At 44.2% G+C, this 20,624-nt stretch overlaps 1 protein-coding gene across 1 annotated transcript in view; it reads right to left on the bottom strand.

The window, feature by feature from the left end:
- Positions 1-192: 192 nt before the first annotated feature.
- LOC135513350 (methionine synthase-like) overlaps positions 193-20,624 on the bottom strand; it is a 66,729-nt gene continuing 46,297 nt past the window's right edge. The window contains exons 15-24 of the mRNA XM_064936279.1: positions 19,331-19,516; positions 17,210-17,389; positions 16,932-17,081; positions 15,771-15,911; positions 8,869-8,958; positions 6,410-6,562; positions 4,729-4,836; positions 4,096-4,196; positions 445-512; positions 193-362 (exon numbers count right to left, since the gene is read on the bottom strand). Coding sequence (XP_064792351.1) covers positions 193-362; positions 445-512; positions 4,096-4,196; positions 4,729-4,836; positions 6,410-6,562; positions 8,869-8,958; positions 15,771-15,911; positions 16,932-17,081; positions 17,210-17,389; positions 19,331-19,516 — 1,347 coding nt within the window. The remainder of the gene's footprint in view (positions 363-444; positions 513-4,095; positions 4,197-4,728; positions 4,837-6,409; positions 6,563-8,868; positions 8,959-15,770; positions 15,912-16,931; positions 17,082-17,209; positions 17,390-19,330; positions 19,517-20,624) is intronic.

Below are 20,624 nucleotides of genomic sequence, written 5' to 3'. Positions count from 1 at the left end.
GACAGCCCAAACTGATCTGGGACCAGGTTAATCACCTCCTAGTGCCACCTCGTCAGACAGCCCAAACTGATCTGGGACCAGGTTAATCACCTCCTAGTGCCACCCTGTCAGACAGCCCAAACTGATCTGGGACCAGGTTAATCACCTCCTAGTGCCACCCCGTCAGACAGCCCAAACTGATCTGGGACCAGGTTAATCACCTCCTAGTGCCACCTCGTCAGACAGCCCAAAGTGATCTGGGACCAGGTTAAGCACCACTTCCTGTCCTAGTGCCACCTCGTCAGACAGCCCAAACTGATCTGGGACCAGGTTAAGCACCACTTCCTGTCCTAGTGCCACCTCGTCAGACAGCCCAAACTGATCTGGGACCAGGTTATACCCATTGATTAAAGCCGAGCTACAGTACAGTGGAACTGGCAAGCCATAAGGTTCATGTCAACACACCTGCTTTGCAGTCGATGGCTTCCCTCAATATCCTGTCGCATGGAATCATGACCCCCAGATCGATCACTCTGGGAAAAGGAAACAGGCTTAGGACAAGGTTATGGAAAGGTACAGGAACAAACCTCATTTTGTTAGTCACATGCGCCCGAATACAACAGCTGTTGACCTCACAGTGACCTGTTGAATACAACAGGTGTAGTAGACCTCACAGTGAAATGCTGAATACAACAGGTGTAGTAGACCTCACAGTGAAATGCTGAATACAACAGGTGTAGTAGACCTCACAGTGAAATGCTGAATACAACAGGTGTAGTAGACCTCACAATGAACTGCTGAATACAACAGGTGTAGTAGACCTTACAGTGAAATGCTGAATACAACAGGTGTAGTAGACCTCACAGTGAACTGCTGAATACAACAGGTGTAGTAGACCTCACAGTGACCTGCTGAATACAACAGGTGTAGTAGACCTCACAGTGAACTGCTGAATACAACAGGTGTAGTAGACCTCACAGTGACCTGCTGAATACAACAGGTGTAGTAGACCTCACAGTGACCTGCTGAATACAACAGGTGTAGTAGACCTCACAGTGAAATGCTGAATACAACAGGTGTAGTAGACCTCACAGTGAAATGCTGAATACAACAGGTGTAGTAGACCTCACAGTGAAATGCTGAATACAACAGGTGTAGTAGACCTAACAGTGAAATGCTTAATACAACAGGTGTAGTAGACCTCACAGTGAAATGCCGAATACAACAGGTGTAGTAGACCTCACAGTGAAATGCCAAATACAACAGGTGTAGTAGACCTCACAGTGAAATGCCGAATACAACAGGTGTAGTAGACCTCACAGTGAAATGCCGAATACAACAGGTGTAGTAGACCTCACAGTGAAATGCCGAATACAACAGGTGTAGTAGACCTCACAGTGAAATGCCGAATACAACAGGTGTAGTAGACCTCACAGTGAAATGCCGAATACAACAGGTGTAGTAGACCTCACAGTGAAATGCCGAATACAACAGGTGTAGTAGACCTCACAGTGAAATGCCGAATACAACAGGTGTAGTAGACCTCACAGTGAAATGCCGAATACAACAGGTGTAGTAGACCTCACAGTGAAATGCCGAATACAACAGGTGTAGTAGACCTCACAGTGAAATGCCGAATACAACAGGTGTAGTAGACCTCACAGTGAAATGCCGAATACAACAGGTGTAGTAGACCTCACAGTGAAATGCCGAATACAACAGGTGTAGTAGACCTCACAGTGAAATGCCGAATACAACAGGTGTAGTAGACCTCACAGTGAAATGCCGAATACAACAGGTGTAGTAGACCTCACAGTGAAATGCCGAATACAACAGGTGTAGTAGACCTCACAGTGAAATGCCGAATACAACAGGTGTAGTAGACCTCACAGTGAAATGCCGAATACAACAGGTGTAGTAGACCTCACAGTGAAATGCCGAATACAACAGGTGTAGTAGACCTCACAGTGAAATGCCGAATACAACAGGTGTAGTAGACCTCACAGTGAAATGCTGAATACAACAGGTGTAGTAGACCTCACAGTGACCTGCTGAATACAACAGGTGTAGTAGACCTCACAGTGAAATGCTGAATACAACAGGTGTAGTAGACCTTACAGTGAAATGCTGAATACAACAGGTGTAGTAGACCTCACAGTGAAATGCTGAATACAACAGGTGTAGTAGACCTCACAGTGAAATGCTGAATACAACAGGTGTAGTAGGCCTTACAGTGAAATGCTGAATACAACAGGTGGAGTAGACCTCACAGTGACCTGCTGAATACAACGGGTGTAGTAGACCTTACAGTGAAATGCCGAATACAACAGGTGTAGTAGACCTTACAGTGAAATGCTGAATACAACAGGTGTAGTAGACTTCACAGTGAAATGCTGAATACAACAGGTGTTGTAGACCTCACAGTGAAATGCTGAATACAACAGGTGTAGTAGACCTCACAGTGAAATGCTGAATACAACAGGTGTAGTAGACTTCACAGTGAAATGCTGAATACAACAGGTGTAGTAGACCTCACAGTGAAATGCTGAATACAACAGGTGTAGTAGACCTCACAGTGAAATGCTGAATACAACAGGTGTAGTAGACCTCACAGTGAAATGCTGAATACAACAGGTGTAGTAGACCTCACAGTGAAATGCTGAATACAACAGGTGTAGTAGACCTCACAGTAAAATGCTGAATACAACAGGTGTAGTAGACCCTACAGTGAAATGCTGAATACAACAGGTGTAGTAGACCTCACAGTGATAACAATGCAGTTAATAAAATATGGATTACAGATACAGAATGAGAGATAAAAGTAACAAATAATTAAAGAGCAGCAGTAAAATAACAATGTGGAGGCTATATACAGGAGGTACGGGTACAGAGTCAATGTGGAAGCTATATACAGGGGGTACCAGTACAGAGTCAATGTGGAGGCTATATACAGGGGGTACTGGTACAGAGTCAATGTGGAGGCTATATACAGGGGGTACCGGTACAGAGTCAATGTGGAGGCTATATACAGGGGGTACTGGTACAGAGTCAATGTGGAGGCTATATACAGGGTATTACGGTACAGAGTCAATGTGGAGGCTATATACAGGGGGTAACGGTACAGAGTCAATGTGGAGGTTATATACAGGGGGTACCGGTACAGAGTCAATGTGGAGGCTATATACAGGGGGTACCGGTACAGAGTCAATGTGGAGGCTATATACAGGGGGTACCGGTACAGAGTCAATGTGGAGGCTATATACAGGGGGTACCGGTACAGAGTCAATGTGGAGGCTATATACAGGGGGTAACGGTACAGAGTCAATGTGGAGGTTATATACAGGGGGTACCGGTACAGAGTCAATGTGGAGGCTATATACAGGGGGTAACGGTACAGAGTCAATGTGGAGGTTATATACAGGGGGTACCGGTACAGAGTCAATGTGGAGGCTATATACAGGGGGTAACGGTACAGAGTCAATGTGGAGGTTATATACAGGGGGTACCGGTACAGAGTCAATGTGGAGGCTATATACAGGGGGTAACGGTACAGAGTCAATGTGGAGGCTATATACAGGGGGTACCGGTACAGAGTCAATGTGGAGGCTATATACAGGGGTACCGGTACAGAGTCAATGTGGAGGCTATATACAGGGGGTACCGGTACAGAGTCAATGTGGAGGCTATATACAGGGGGTACCGGTACAGAGTCAATGTGGAGGCTATATACAGGGGGTACCGGTACAGAGTCAATGTGGAGGCTATATACAGGGGGTACCGGTACAGAGTCAATGTGGAGGCTATATACAGGGGGTAACGGTACAGAGTCAATGTGGAGGCTATATACAGGGGGTACCGGTACAGAGTCAATGTGGAGGCTATATACAGGGGGTAACGGTACAGAGTCAATGTGGAGGCTATATACAGGGGGTACCGGTACAGAGTCAATGTGGAGGCTATATACAGGGGGTACCGGTACAGAGTCTGTGTGGACAACATGTACAACTGAATACAACTCCAGAACAATAGAACAGAACACACCCTACCTGAAGTTGTTGCAGAGAACACAATAGAACACAATAGAACAATAGAACAATAGAACAGAACACGCCCTACCTGAAGTTGTTGCAGCCCAGCACCACTCCTACAATGTTCTTTCCGATGTCGTGGACGTCCCCCTTCACTGTGGCCAACACTATGGTGCCCTGGTAGGGGTCCTAAAAGGGGGGGGGTACAGATCATTACTGTAGAGCTGTGGTGAAACAGTCCCTTCACTATGGTGCTCTGGTAGGGGTCCTAACAGGGGGGGTATAGATCATTACTGTAGAGCTGTGGTGAATCAGTCCCTTCACTGTGATGTTGTGTTGACGATGAGAAACCTCCTCGGTATTAATATAGAGGAGAGATGTGATGAGATGGGGAGACAAACAGACTGTAGAGAGAGACGGACAGACAGACAGGTAAGAGAGAAAGAGACAGACTCACAATCTCCTCTACTGGGCAGACAGACACACACACTCACAGACAGACACACACACACTCACAGACAGACACACACACACTCACAGACAGACACACACACTCACAGACAGACACACACACACTCACAGACAGACACACAGACAGACAGACTCACTCACAGACAGACTCACAATCTCCTCTACTGGGCAGACAGACACACACACTCACAGACAGACACACACACTCACAGACAGACACACACACTCACAGACAGACAGACAGACTCACAATCTCCTCTACTGATCCCGATGCCAGTAGCATGGCCTCTCTCTCCTTCTCCATGAAGGGGATCAGGTGAGCGACAGCCTTCTTCATCACACGTGCTGACTTTATCACCTGTTATACACACACACACACAAGATCATGAGAAGAATAGAAACCTCTTATAGTATCTCCTCTGTGATCTCTTCCCCCCTACCTGAGGATATCTCCCCCCCCCCCACCTGAGGATATCTCCCCCCCACCTGAGGATATCTCCCCCCCCCCCCCACCTGAGGATCTCCCCCCCCACCTGAGGATATATCTCCCCTCCCCCCACCTGAGGATATCTCCCCCCACCTGAGGATATCTCCCCCCCCACCTGAGGATATCTCCCCCCCCACCTGAGGATATCTCCCCCCCCCCCCCCCACCTGAGGATCTCCCCCCCCACCTGAGGATATATCTCCCCTCCCCCTACCTGAGGATATATCTCCCCCCCCCCTACCTGAGGATATCTCTTCCCCCCCCCCACCTGAGGATATCTCTTCCCCCCCCTACCTGAGGATATCTCTTCCCCCCCTACCTGAGGATATCTCTTCCCCCCCCCCACCTGAGGATATCTCTTCCCCCCCCCCTACCTGAGGATATCTCTTCCCCCTACCTGAGGATATCTCTTCCCCCCTACCTGAGGATATCTCTTCCCCCTACCTGAGGATATCTCTTCCCCCCCCTACCTGAGGATATCTCTTCCCCCCTACCTGAGGATATCTCTTCCCCCCTACCTGAGGATAATCTCTTCCCCCCTACCTGAGGATATCTCTTCCCCCTACCTGAGGATATCTCTTCCCCCCTACCTGAGGATATCTTCCCCCCTACCTGAGGATATCTCTTCCCCCTACCTGAGGATATCTCTTCCCCCCTACCTGAGGATATCTCTTCCCCCTACCTGAGGATAATCTCTTCCCCCCTACCTGAGGATATCTCTTCCCCCTACCTGAGGATAATCTCTTCCCCCCCCTACCTGAGGATATCTCTTCCCCCCTACCTGAGGATATCTCTTCCCCCCACCTGAGGATATCTCTTCCCCCCTACCTGAGGATATCTCTTCCCCCCTACCTGAGGATATCTCTTCCCCCCTACCTGAGGATATCTCTTCCCCCCTACCTGAGGATATCTTCCCCCCCCTACCTGAGGATAATCTCTTCCCCCCTACCTGAGGATATCTCTTCCCCCCTACCTGAGGATATCTCTTCCCCCTACCTGAGGATATCTTCCCCCCTACCTGAGGATATCTCTTCCCCCTACCTGAGGATAATCTCTTCCCCCTACCTGAGGATATCTTCCCCCCCCTACCTGAGGATAATCTCTTCCCCCCCCTACCTGAGGATATCTTCCCCCCTACCTGAGGATAATCTCTTCCCCCCTACCTGAGGATATCTCTTCCCCCTACCTGAGGATATCTCTTCCCCCCTACCTGAGGATATCTTCCCCCCCCTACCTGAGGATATCTCTTCCCCCCTACCTGAGGATAATCTCTTCCCCCTACCTGAGGATATCTTCCCCCCTACCTGAGGATAATCTCTTCCCCCTACCTGAGGATATCTTCCCCCCCCTACCTGAGGATAATCTCTTCCCCCCTACCTGAGGATATCTCTTCCCCCTACCTGAGGATATCTCTTCCTCTCTCTCTTCCATATCTTCCCCCTCACCTGAGGTAGGAACATCTTCCCAGCTCCAAACAGGTCTCCCACCACCTTCATGCCGTTCATCAGGGGCCCCTCGATGACGTGTAGGGGCCTCGGATAGAGATCAGCCTGGGCCCTCGCCTCCTCTGTGTCCTCTACCACATACTTATCTATACCCTGGAAAGAGCGAGAGAGACAGAGAAGGAATATCGATAGTAATTGATGGAGAAAGAGAGATTTGTACCTTAAATGTATCTGTACAGTTTTGACCAGAACCAATTTTCTAGACATACCTGAAAATAACCTGGTCCCTGCATGCCACTAACCTTGATGAGCCCAGACTATACTAACCTTGATGAGCCCCATACCATACTAACCTTGATGAGCCCCATACCATACTAACCTTGATGAGCCCCATTACCATACTAACCTTGATGAGCCCCATTACCATACTAACCTTGATGAGCCCCATTACCATACTAACCTTGATGAGCCCCATTACCATACTAACCTTGATGAGCCCCATTACCATACTAACCTTGATGAGCCCCATTACCATACTAACCTTGATGAGCCCCATACCATACTAACCTTGATGAGCCCATACCACACTAACCTTGATGAGCCCATACTCCAGCCTCTCTCCTACTAACATTGATGAGCCCATACTCCAGCCTCTCTCCTACTAACATTGATGAGCCCATACGCCAGCCTCTCTCCTACTAACATTGATGAGCCCATACTCCAGCCTCTCTCCTACTAACCTTGATGAACCAATACTATAATAACCTTGATGAACCAATACTATAATAACCTTGATGAGCCCATACTATACTAACCTTGATGAACCCATACTCCAACCGCTCTCCTACTAACCTTGATGAGCCCATACTATACTAACCTTGATGAGCCCATACTATACTAACCCTGATGAACCCATACTATACTAACCTTAATGAGCCCATACTATACTAACCTTAATGAGCCCATACTATACTAACCTTAATGAGCCCATACTATACTAACCTTGATGAGCCCATACTACACTAACCCTGATGAACCCATACTATACTAACCTTGATGAGCCCATACTATACTAATCCTGATGAGCCCATACTATACTAACCTTGATGAGCCCATAATATACTAACCTTGATGAGCCCATAATATACTAACCTTGATGAGCCCATAATATACTAACCTTGATGAGCACATACTATACTAACCTTGAGACCATCCACTAACCTTGATGAGCCCATACTCCAGCCTCTCTCCTGCTAACCTTGATGAGCCCATACTATACTAACCTTGATGAGCCCATACCATACTAACCCTGATGAGCCCATACTATACTAACCTTGATGAGCCCACACTATACTAACCTTGATGAACCCACACTATACTAACCTTGATGAGACCATACCATACCATACTAACCTTGATGAGCCCATACTCCAGCCTCTCTCCTGCTAACATTGATGAGCCCATACTATACTAACCTTGATGAGCCCATACCATACTAACCTTGATGAGCCCATACTCCAGCCTCTCTCCTGCTAACATTGATGAGCCCATACTATACTAACCTTGATGAGCCCATACTATACTAACCTTGATGAGCCCATACTATACTAACATTGATGAACCCATACTATACTAACCTTGATGAGCCCATACTATACTAACCTTGATGAGCCCATACTCCAGCCTCTCTCCTGCTAACATTGATGAGCCCATACTATACTAACCTTGATGAGCCCATACTATACTAACCTTGATGAGCCCATACTATACTAACCTTGATGAGCCCATACTATACTAACCTTGATGAGCCCATACTATACTAACCTTGATGAGCCCATACTATACTAACCTTGATGAGCCCATACTATACTAACCTTGATGGGCCCATACTCCAGCCTCTCTCCTGCTAACCTTGATGAGCCCATACTATACTAACCTTGATGAGCCTATACTATACTAACCCTGATGAGCCCATACTATACTAACCTTGATGAGCCCACACTATACTAACCTTGATGAACCCACACTATACTAACCTTGATGAGACCATACCATACTAACCTTGATGAGCCCATACTCCAGCCTCTCTCCTGCTAACATTGATGAGCCCATACTATACTAACCTTGATGAGCCCATACTATACTAACCTTGATGAGCCCATACCATACTAACCTTGATGAGCCCATACTATACTAACCTTGATGAGCCCATACTATACTAACCTTGATGAGCCCATACTCCAGCCTCTCTCCTGCTAACATTGATGAACCCATACTATGCTAACCTTGATGAGCCCATACTCCAGCCTCTCTCCTGCTAACATTGATGAACCCATACTATGCTAACCTTGATGAGCCCATACTCCAGCCTCTCTCCTGCTAACATTGATGAGCCCATACCATACTAACCCTGATGAGCCCATACTATACTAACCTTGATGAGCCCATACTATACTAACCTTGATGAGCCCATACTCCAGTCTCTCCTCCACCGTTCCCTCTCGCCACTCATCCGTCTGGACCACCTTCTTCCCTCCTTTGGCACAGCTCTGAAAACGACAGGATTCTCTTCAGAGGGGAACTAGTATACTGTACTAGGGATCAGGTAACCCCAGCGAGCAGAGACATACAGCCACAGAGTTACAGGATATGTACTGTGTTAACCAGGTGGACCGGTATGTACTGTGTTAACCAGGTGGACCAGTATGTACTGTGTTAACCAGGTGGACCAGTATGTACTGTGTTAACCAGGTGGACCAGTATGTACCTGTTTATACAGCAGAATATGTACTGTGTTAACCAGGTGGACCGGTATGTACTGTGTTAACCAGTATGTACTGTGTTAACCAGGTGGACCAGTATGTACCTGTTCATACAGCAGAATATGTACTGTGTTAACCAGGTGGACCAGTATGTACTGTGTTAACCAGGTGGACCGGTATGTACTGTGTTAACCAGGTGGACCGGTATGTACCTGTTCATACAGAATATGTACTGTGTGTAAAGCAGAAACCTGTTGTTGAATATGTACTGTACTGTGTAAACCAGATACAGTGCATTAGGAAAGTATTCAGACCCCTTGATTCTTTCCACATTTTGTTACGTTACAGCCTTATTCTAAAATATATTGTTTATTTTCCTCCTCAATCTACACACAATACCCCATAATGACAAATCAGATGTATATTTTTAAAAAGAAAGAAATATATTTACATAAATATTCAGACCCTTTACTCAGTACTTTGTTGAAGCACCTTTGGCAGCGATTAAAGCCTCGAGTCTTCTTGGGTATGACGCTACAAGATTGGCACACCTGTATTTGGGGAGATTCTCCCATTCTTCTCTGCAGATCCTCTCAAGCTCTGTCAGGTTGGATGGGGAGTGTTGCTGCACAGCTATGTTCAGGTCTCTCCAGAGATGTTCGATCGGGTTCAAGTCCGGGTTCTGGCTGGGCCACTCGTGGACATTCGGAGACTTGTCCCGAAGCCACTCCTGTGTTGTCTTAGCTGTGTGCTCAGGGTCTTTGTCCTGTTGGAAGGTGAACCTTCCCCTCAGTCTGAGGTCCTGAGTGCTCTGGAGCAGGTTTTCATCAATGATCTTTCTGTACTTTGCTCCGTTCATCTTTCCCTCGATCCTGACTAGTCTCCCAGTCCCTGCTGTTGAAAAACATCCCCACAGCATGATGCTGCCACCACCTTGCTTCACCGTAGGGATGGTGCCAGGTTTCCTCCAGATGTGACACTTAGCATTCAGGCCAAAGAGTTCAATCTTGGTTTCATCAGACCATAGAATCTTGTTTCTCATGGTCTGAGAGTCTTCAAACTTCTGTGTTCTTGGGGACCTTCAATGCTGCAGAAATGTTTTGGTACCCTTCCCCAGATCTGTGCCTCGACACAATCCTGTCTCGGAGCTCTTCTGACAATTCCTTTGACCTCATGGCTTGGTTTTTGCTCTGACATTCACTGTCAACTGTGGGACCTTATATAGACAGGTGTGTGTCTTCCAAATAATATCACTGTCTACTGTGAGACCTTTTATAGACAGGTGTGTGCCTTTCAAATAATATCACTGTCAACTGTGGGACCTTAATATAGACAGGTGTGTGCCTTTCAAATAATATCACTGTCAACTGTGGGACTTTATATAGACAGGTGTGTGCCTTTCAAATCATATCCAATCAATTGAATTTACCACAGGTGGACTCCAATCAATTTGTAGAAACATCTCAAGGATGATCAATGGAAACAGGATGCACCTGAGCTCAATTTAGAGTCTCATAGCAAAAGATCTGAATACTTATGTAAATAAGATATTGCTGTTTAACAAAATTGCCAACATTTCTAAAAAACCTGTTTTTACTTTTTAATTATGGGATATTGTGTGTAGATTGCTGAGGAGAAAAACAATGTGATCCATTTTAGAATGAGGATGTAACGTACCAAAATGTGGGACGAGTCAACGGGGTCTGAATACTTTACCGAAGGCCCTGGATTTAACTCCATGGTCTCAGGAAGACAGTCAACGGTGTAACCAATAATAGACTCTCATTCTGAATGATCACACAACGGATAACAATTTCTCATTGGTCACTGTGACACATGACCATATACCTGTATACCATATACCTGTGTATACAAGCATAGTAAGTTATACTAGGATATGTACTGTAGTGTGTAAACCATATACCTGTACAGTAAGTTATACTAGGATATGTACTGTAGTGTGTAAACCATATACCTGTACAGTAAGTTATACTAGGATATGTACTGTAGTGTGTAAACCATATACCTGTACAGTAAGTTATACTAGGATATGTACTGTAGTGTGTAAACCATATACCTGTACAGTAAGTTATACTAGGATATGTACTGTAGTGTGTAAACCATATACCTGTACAGTAAGTTATACTAGGATATGTACTGTAGTGTGTAAACCATATACCTGTACAGTAAGTTATACTAGGATATGTACTGTAGTGTGTAAACCATATACCTGTACAGTAAGTTACACTAGGATATGTACTGTAGTGTGTAAACCATATACCTGCACAGTAAGTTACACTAGGATATGTACTGTAGTGTGTAAACCATATACCTGCACAGTAAGTTACACTAGGATATGTACTGTAGTGTGTAAACCATATACCTGCACAGTAAGTTACACTAGGATATGTACTGTAGTGTGTAAACCATATACCTGCACAGTAAGTTACACTAGGATATGTACTGTAGTGTGTAAACCATATACCTGCACAGTAAGTTACACTAGGATATGTACTGTAGTGTGTAAGCCATATACCTGCACAGTAAGTTATACTAGGATATGTACTGTAGTGTGTAAGCCATATACCTGCACAGTAAGTTATACTAGGATATGTACTGTAGTGTGTAAACCATATACCTGCACAGTAAGTTATACTAGGATATGTACTGTAGTGTGTAAACCATATACCTGCACAGTAAGTTATACTAGGATATGTACTGTAGTGTGTAAACCATATACCTGCACAGTAAGTTATACTAGGATATGTACTGTAGTGTGTAAACCATATACCTGCACAGTAAGTTATACTAGGATATGTACTGTAGTGTGTAAACCATATACCTGCACAGTAAGTTATACTAGGATATGTACTGTAGTGTGTAAACCATAAACCTGCACAGTAAGTTATACTAGGATATGTACAGTAGTGTGTAAACCATATACCTGCACAGTAAGTTATACTAGGATATGTACTGTAGTGTGTAAACCATATACCTGCACAGTAAGTTATACTAGGATATGTACTGTAGTGTGTAAACCATATACCTGCACAGTAAGTTATACTAGGATATGTACTGTAGTGTGTAAACCATATACCTGCACAGTAAGTTATACTAGGATATGTACTGTAGTGTGTAAACCATATACCTGCACAGTAAGTTATACTAGGATATGTACTGTAGTGTGTAAACCATATACCTGCACAGTAAGTTATACTAGGATATGTACTGTAGTGTGTAAACCATATACCTGCACAGTAAGTTATACTAGGATATGTACTGTAGTGTGTAAACCATATACCTGCACAGTAAGTTATACTAGGATATGTACTGTAGTGTGTAAACCATATACCTGCACAGTAAGTTATACTAGGATATGTACTGTAGTGTGTAAACCATATACCTGCACAGTAAGTTATACTAGGATATGTACTGTAGTGTGTAAACCATATACCTGCACAGTAAGTTATACTAGGATATGTACTGTAGTGTGTAAACCATATACCTGCACAGTAAGTTATACTAGGATATGTACTGTAGTGTGTAAACCATATACCTGCACAGTAAGTTATACTAGGATATGTACTGTAGTGTGTAAACCATATACCTGTACAGTAAGTTATACTAGGATATGTACTGTAGTGTGTAAGCCATATACCTGTACAGTAAGTTATACTAGGATATGTACTGTAGTGTGTAAGCCATATACCTGTACAGTAAGTTATACTAGGATATGTACTGTAGTGTGTAAGCCATATACCTGCACAGTAAGTTATACTAGGATATGTACTGTAGTGTGTAAGCCATATACCTGCACAGTAAGTTATACTAGGATATGTACTGTAGTGTGTAAACCATATACCTGCACAGTAAGTTATACTAGGATATGTACTGTAGTGTGTAAACCATATACCTGCACAGTAAGTTATACTAGGATATGTACTGTAGTGTGTAAACCATATACCTGCACAGTAAGTTATACTAGGATATGTACTGTAGTGTGTAAACCATATACCTGCACAGTAAGTTATACTAGGATATGTACTGTAGTGTGTAAACCATATACCTGCACAGTAAGTTATACTAGGATATGTACTGTAGTGTGTAAACCATATACCTGCACAGTAAGTTATACTAGGATATGTACTGTAGTGTGTAAACCATATACCTGCACAGTAAGTTATACTAGGATATGTACTGTAGTGTGTAAACCATATACCTGCACAGTAAGTTATACTAGGATATGTACTGTAGTGTGTAAACCATATACCTGCACAGTAAGTTATACTAGGATATGTACTGTAGTGTGTAAACCATATACCTGCACAGTAAGTTATACTAGGATATGTACTGTAGTGTGTAAACCATATACCTGCACAGTAAGTTATACTAGGATATGTACTGTAGTGTGTAAACCATATACCTGCACAGTAAGTTATACTAGGATATGTACTGTAGTGTGTAAACCATATACCTGCACAGTAAGTTATACTAGGATATGTACTGTAGTGTGTAAACCATATACCTGCACAGTAAGTTATACTAGGATATGTACTGTAGTGTGTAAACCATATACCTGCACAGTAAGTTATACTAGGATATGTACTGTAGTGTGTAAACCATATACCTGCACAGTAAGTTATACTAGGATATGTACTGTAGTGTGTAAACCATATACCTGCACAGTAAGTTATACTAGGATATGTACTGTAGTGTGTAAACCATATACCTGTACAGTAAGTTATACTAGGATATGTACTGTAGTGTGTAAACCATATACCTGTACAGTAAGTTATACTAGGATATGTACTGTAGTGTGTAAACCATATACCTGTACAGTAAGTTATACTAGGATATGTACTGTAGTGTGTAAACCATATACCTGTACAGTAAGTTATACTAGGATATGTACTGTAGTGTGTAAACCATATACCTGTACAGTAAGTTATACTAGGATATGTACTGTAGTGTGTAAACCATATACCTGTACAGTAAGTTATACTAGGATATGTACTGTAGTGTGTAAACCATATACCTGTACAGTAAGTTATACTAGGATATGTACTGTAGTGTGTAAACCATATTCCTGTACAGTAAGTTATACTAGGATATGTACTGTAGTGTGTAAACCATATACCTGTACAGTAAGTTATACTAGGATATGTACTGTAGTGTGTAAACCATATACCTGTACAGTAAGTTATACTAGGATATGTACTGTAGTGTGTAAACCATATACCTGTACAGTAAGTTATACTAGGATATGTACTGTAGTGTGTAAACCATATACCTGTGTGTAAACCATTACTGTACAGGTATATGGTTTACACACTACAGGATATCCTATAACTTACTGTACAGGTATATGGTTTACACACTACAGTACATATCCTAAGTATAACTTACTGTACAGGTATATGGTTTACACACTACAGTACATATCCTAGTATAACTTACTGTACAGGTATATGGTTTACACACTACAGTACATATCCTAGTATAACTTACTGTACAGGTATATGGTTTACACACTACAGTACATATACTAGGATATGTACTGTAGTGTGTAAACCATATACCTGTACAGTAAGTTATACTAGGATATGTACTGTAGTGTGTAAACCATATACCTGTACAGTAAGTTATACTAGGATATGTACTGTAGTGTGTAAACCATATACCTGTACAGTAAGTTATACTAGGATATGTACTGTAGTGTGTAAACCATATACCTGTACAGTAAGTTATACTAGGATATGTACTGTAGTGTGTAAACCATATACCTGTACAGTAAGTTATACTAGGATATGTACTGTAGTGTGTAAACCATATACCTGCACAGTAAGTTACACTAGGATATGTACTGTAGTGTGTAAACCATATACCTGCACAGTAAGTTACACTAGGATATGTACTGTAGTGTGTAAACCATATACCTGCATAGTAAGTTACACTAGGATATGTACTGTAGTGTGTAAACCCTATACCTGCACAGTAAGTTACACTAGGATATGTACTGTAGTGTGTAAACCATATACCTGCACAGTAAGTTATACTAGGATATGTACTGTAGTGTGTAAACCATATACCTGCACAGTAAGTTATACTAGGATATGTACTGTAGTGTGTAAACCATATACCTGCACAGTAAGTTACACTAGGATATGTACTGTAGTGTGTAAACCATATACCTGTACAGTAAGTTATACTAGGATATGTACTGTAGTGTGTAAACCATATACCTGTGCAGTAAGTTATACTAGGATATGTACTGTAGTGTGTAAACCATATACCTGCACAGTAAGTTACACTAGGATATGTACTGTAGTGTGTAAACCATATACCTGCACAGTAAGTTATACTAGGATATGTACTGTAGTGTGTAAACCATATACCTGTACAGTAAGTTATACTAGGATATGTACTGTAGTGTGTAAACCATATACCTGCACAGTAAGTTATACTAGGATATGTACTGTAGTGTGTATACCATATACCTGTACAGTAAGTTACACTAGGATATGTACTGTAGTGTGTAAACCCTATACCTGTACAGTAAGTTATACTAGGATATGTACTGTAGTGTGTAAACCATATACCTGTGCGTACAGCAGTAGTTTCTCTGTGGCCTCCGGGTCTTTGTTCCAGATAAGGTTCTCACACATGAGCAGGAGCTCCTTGTCAATATCATCATAGACAGGCAGGCTGCCAGCGTTCACTATGCCCATGTCCATACCGTCCTATAGGAGACAGCAGGACAACAGGGTTACTCATGCAGGGATAACGTAGTAGGGCCGCTAGCTGGCTAGATGTCGATAGCCACTGGCTAACGTAGTAGGGACGCTAGCTAGCTAGCTAGATGTCGATAGCCACTGGCTAACGTAGTAGGGCCGCTAGCTGGCTAGATGTCGATAGCCACTGGCTAACGTCGTAGGGCAGCTAGCTGGCTAGATGTCGATAGCCACTGGCTAACGTCGTAGGGCCGCTAGCTGGCTAGATGTCGATAGCCACTGGCTAACGTCGTAGGGCAGCTAGCTGGCTAGATGTCGATAGCCACTGGCTAACGTCGTAGGGCCGCTAGCTGGCTAGATGTCGATAGCCACTGGCTAACGTAGTAGGGACGCTAGCTAACTAGCTAGATGTCGATAGCCACTGGCTAACGTCGTAGGGCCGCTAGCTGGCGAGATGTCGATAGCCACTGGCTAACGTAGTAGGGCCGCTAGCTGGCGAGATGTCGATAGCCACTGGCTAATGTCGGCAGGGTAGCCTAGTGGTTAGAGCGTTGGACTAGTAACCGGAAGGTTGTGAGTTCAATAAAGTAATCCTTCTCACCCCCCCCCCCTTAAATGATTTAGATGCACTATTGTAAAGTGGCTGTTCCACTGGATGTCATAAGGTGAATTCACCAATTTGTAAGTCGCTCTGGATAAGAGCGTCTGCCAAATGACTTAAATGTAAATGTAAACCCCCGAGCTGACAAGGTACAAATCTGTCGTTCTGCCCCTAAACAAGCAGTTAACCCACTGTTCCCAGGCCGTCATTGAAAATAAGAATGTGTTCTTAACTGACTTGCCTGGTTAAATAAAAGGTAAAAAAAAAATATATAAATAAAAAATGGCGTAGGGCCGCTAGCTGGCTAGATGTCGATAGCCACTGGCTAACGTAGTAGGGCCGCTAGCTGGCGTTCAACCTACCTTGACGGCGCGGTTTAGGGAGGTTCATCCTACCTTGACGGCGTGGTAGAGGGAGGCTCCACCTACCTTGATGGCGTGGTAGAGGAAGGCTCCACCTACCTTGATGGCGTGGTAGAGGAAGGCTCCATGCATGGCCTCTCTGATGACCTCCATGCCTCTGAAGGAGAAGGACAGGTTGGACAGGCCTCCACTGATCCTGGCCCCAGGCAACAACTCCTGTAGAGAATATATATATAAATAAATATTATATACTGTTAAAAGGTCCAGTTGATTCTGACCCCAGGTAACGACTCCTACAGAAAACACAGTATGGGTCATTTACAGTAACACGGGTCCCAACTGACCTTAATGAGCCTGGTGGCTCTGATGAAGTTGATGGCGTACTCGCTGTGTTCCTCCATGCCCGTGCCAATGGTCAGGATGTTGGGGTCAAAGATGATGTCGTTGGGGTCAAAGCCCACCTGAGTTACCAGGAGGTGATAGGCTCTGCTGCAGATGTCAACCTTGCGCTCTGTCTCCGTAGCCTGTAGGAAACCAGAGGAGACAGCTGTTTCAAGGCCCTGGTTGTTCCCTGGCCAACGGTCTTTAATCCACGAGGTAACGGGATCCAAACGCCTGTCGTAGGGAGAAGTGTTGCAGTCTGCCAAGCACCCATAACCCACTGCAGCACAGGATGGAACCCCACCCCACCTACCACTTACATCCTGCCCCCTCCCCCCCTCGAGGATTGTACAGGGACAACAAGAAGTATGTGAACCCTTTGGAAATACCTGGATTTCTGCATAAATTGGGTCATCAAATTTGATCTGATCTTCATCTAGGTCACAACAATATACAAACACAGTCTGCTTAAACTAATTACACACAAACAATTATATGTTTTCATGTCTTTATTGAACACACCGTGTAAACATTCACAGAGCAGGGAGGGGAAAGTATGTGAACTTGGATTTAATAACTGGTTGACCCTCCTTTGGCAGTAAAACCCTCAACCAAACGTTTTCTCTAGTTGCGTATCAGACCGGCATAACGGTCAGGAGGAATTTTGGACCATTGCTCTTTACAAAACTGTTTCAGTTCAGCAATATTCTTGGGATGTCTTGTGTGATCCGTTCTCTTGAGGTCGTGCCACAGCATCTCAATCGGGTTGTTCAACTGAACTGGGCCAGAAGGCGTATTTTTCTTCTGTTGAAGCTGTTGTTGGTTTACCTCTGTGTTTTGGGTCGTTGTCCTGTTGCGTCACCCAACTTCTGTTGCGCTTCAACTAGCGGACAGATAGGACATTTTGCAGGAGAATGTAAGGCTAATAAACTTGGGAATTCATTTCTCCGTTGATGACAGCAAGCTGTCCGGGCCCTGAGGCAGCAAAGCAGCCCCAAACCATGATGCTCCCTCCACCAGACTTTACAGTTGGGATGAGGTTGATGTTGGTGTACTGTCACTTGTTTTCTCCACACATAGTGTTGTGTGTTCCTTCCAAACGACTCATCTGTAGTTCCATCTGTCCACAGAATATTCTGCCAGCAGCGCTGTGGAACATCCAGGTGCTCTTCTGCAAACTTCAGACGTGCAGCAATGGGGTTTTTTGGACAGCAATGTCTTCTTCCGTGGTGTCCTCCCATGAACACCATTCTTGTTTAGTGTTTTACATATCGTAGACTCGTCAACAGAGATGTCAGCATGTTCCAGAGATTTCTGTAAGTCTTTAGCTGACACTCCAGGATTCTTCTAAACGTCATTGAACATTCTGCGCTGTGCTCTTGCAGTCATCTTTGCAGGACGGCCACTCAGGGAGAGTAGCAACAGTGCTGAACTTTCTCCATTTATTGACATTTTGTTTTACTGTGGACTGATGAACGTCAAGGCTTTTAGAGATACTTTTGCAACCCTTTCCAGCTTTATGAAAGTCAACAATTCTTCATCTTAGGTCTTCTGAGATCTCTTTTGTTTGAATTATGGTTCAGATCAGGCAATGCTTCTTGAGAATAACAAACTCAATTTTTTTGTCAACAATTAATCTTCAGTCTTCTGAGATCTCTTCTGTTCGAGGCATGGTTCACATCAGGCAATGCTTCTTGTGAACAGCAAACTCACATTTTGGGAGTGTTTTTTATAGGGCAAGGAAGCTCTAACCAACATCTCCAATCTCGTCTCATTGATTGGGCTCCAGGTTAGCGGACTCCTGACTCCAATTATCTTTTGGAGAAGTCATTAGCCTAGGGGGGTTCACATACTTTTCCCAACCTACACTGTGGATGTTTAAATGTATTCAATATAGACAAGAAAAATGCAATAATTTGTGTGTTATTATTTTAAGCAGACTGTGTTTGTCTATTGTTGTGACTTAGATGAAGATCAGATCAAATGTGATGACCAATTTACACATAAATCCAGGTATTCCCGAAGGGTTCACATACTGTTTCTTTCCGCTGTACATTCCTCTCCTGTCCAGCTGTCAGTCTCACCTGACCCTCCTCGTCGAAGGCCATAACCACCACGGCAGCCCCGTAGCGTCTGACAGTCGTAGCTCTCTGGAGAAACTCCTCTTCTCCTTCCTTCAGACTGATGCTGTTCACGATACACTTCCCCTGACAACACTTCAGCCCCGCCTTGATCACCTCGAAGTTAGACGAGTCTATACACAGAGGTACCTAGGAGAGGAGAGAGAGAGAGAGGACACCTGGAAGTTAGACGAGTCTATACACATAGGTACCTAGGAGAGGAGAGAGAGAGGACACCTGGAAGTTAGACGAGTCTATACACAGAGGTACCTAGGAGAGGAGAGAGGACACCTGGAAGTTAGACGAGTCTATACACAGAGGTACCTAGGAGAGGAGAGAGAGAGGACACCTGGAAGTTAGACGAGTCTATACACAGAGGTACCTAGGAGAGGAGAGAGGACACCTGGAAGTTAGACGAGTCTATACACAGAGGTACCTAGGAGAGGAGAGAGAGAGAGAGAGGACACCTGGAAGTTAGACGAGTCTATAGACAGAGGTACCTAGGAGAGAGAGAGGACACCTGGAAGTTAGACGAGTCTATACACATAGGTACCTAGGAGAGGAGAGAGAGAGAGAGAGAGGACACCTGGAAGTTAGATGAGTCTATACACATAGGTACCTAGGAGAGGAGAGAGAGAGAGAGGACACCTGGAAGTTAGATGAGTCTATACACAGAGGTACCTAGGAGAGGAGAGAGAGAGAGAGGACACCTGGAAGTTAGATGAGTCTATACACAGAGGTACCTAGGAGAGGAGAGAGAGGACACCTGGAAGTTAGACGAGTCTATAGACAGAGGTACCTAGGAGAGGAGAGAGAGAGAGGACACCTGGAAGTTAGATGAGTCTATACACATAGGTACCTAGGAGAGGAGAGAGGACACCTGGAAGTTAGACGAGTCTATACACAGAGGTACCTAGGAGAGGAGAGAGAGAGAGGACACCTGGAAGTTAGATGAGTCTATACACATAGGTACCTAGGAGAGAGAGAGGACACCTGGAAGTTAGATGAGTCTATACACAGAGGTACCTAGGAGAGGAGAGAGAGAGAGGACACCTGGAAGTTAGATGAGTCTATACACATAGGTACCTAGGAGAGAGAGAGGACACCTGGAAGTTAGATGAGTCTATACACAGAGGTACCTATGAGAGGAGAGAGAGAGAGAGAGGACACCTGGAAGTTTGATGAGTCTATAGACAGAGGTACCTAGGAGAGGAGAGAGAGAGAGAGAGGACACCTGGAAGTTAGACGAGTCTATACA

This window comes from Oncorhynchus masou, chromosome 24 (assembly GCF_036934945.1).
Source record: "Oncorhynchus masou masou isolate Uvic2021 chromosome 24, UVic_Omas_1.1, whole genome shotgun sequence".
Lineage (NCBI taxonomy): Eukaryota > Metazoa > Chordata > Actinopteri > Salmoniformes > Salmonidae > Oncorhynchus > Oncorhynchus masou.
This window is presented reverse-complemented; position numbering and strand designations above follow the sequence as displayed.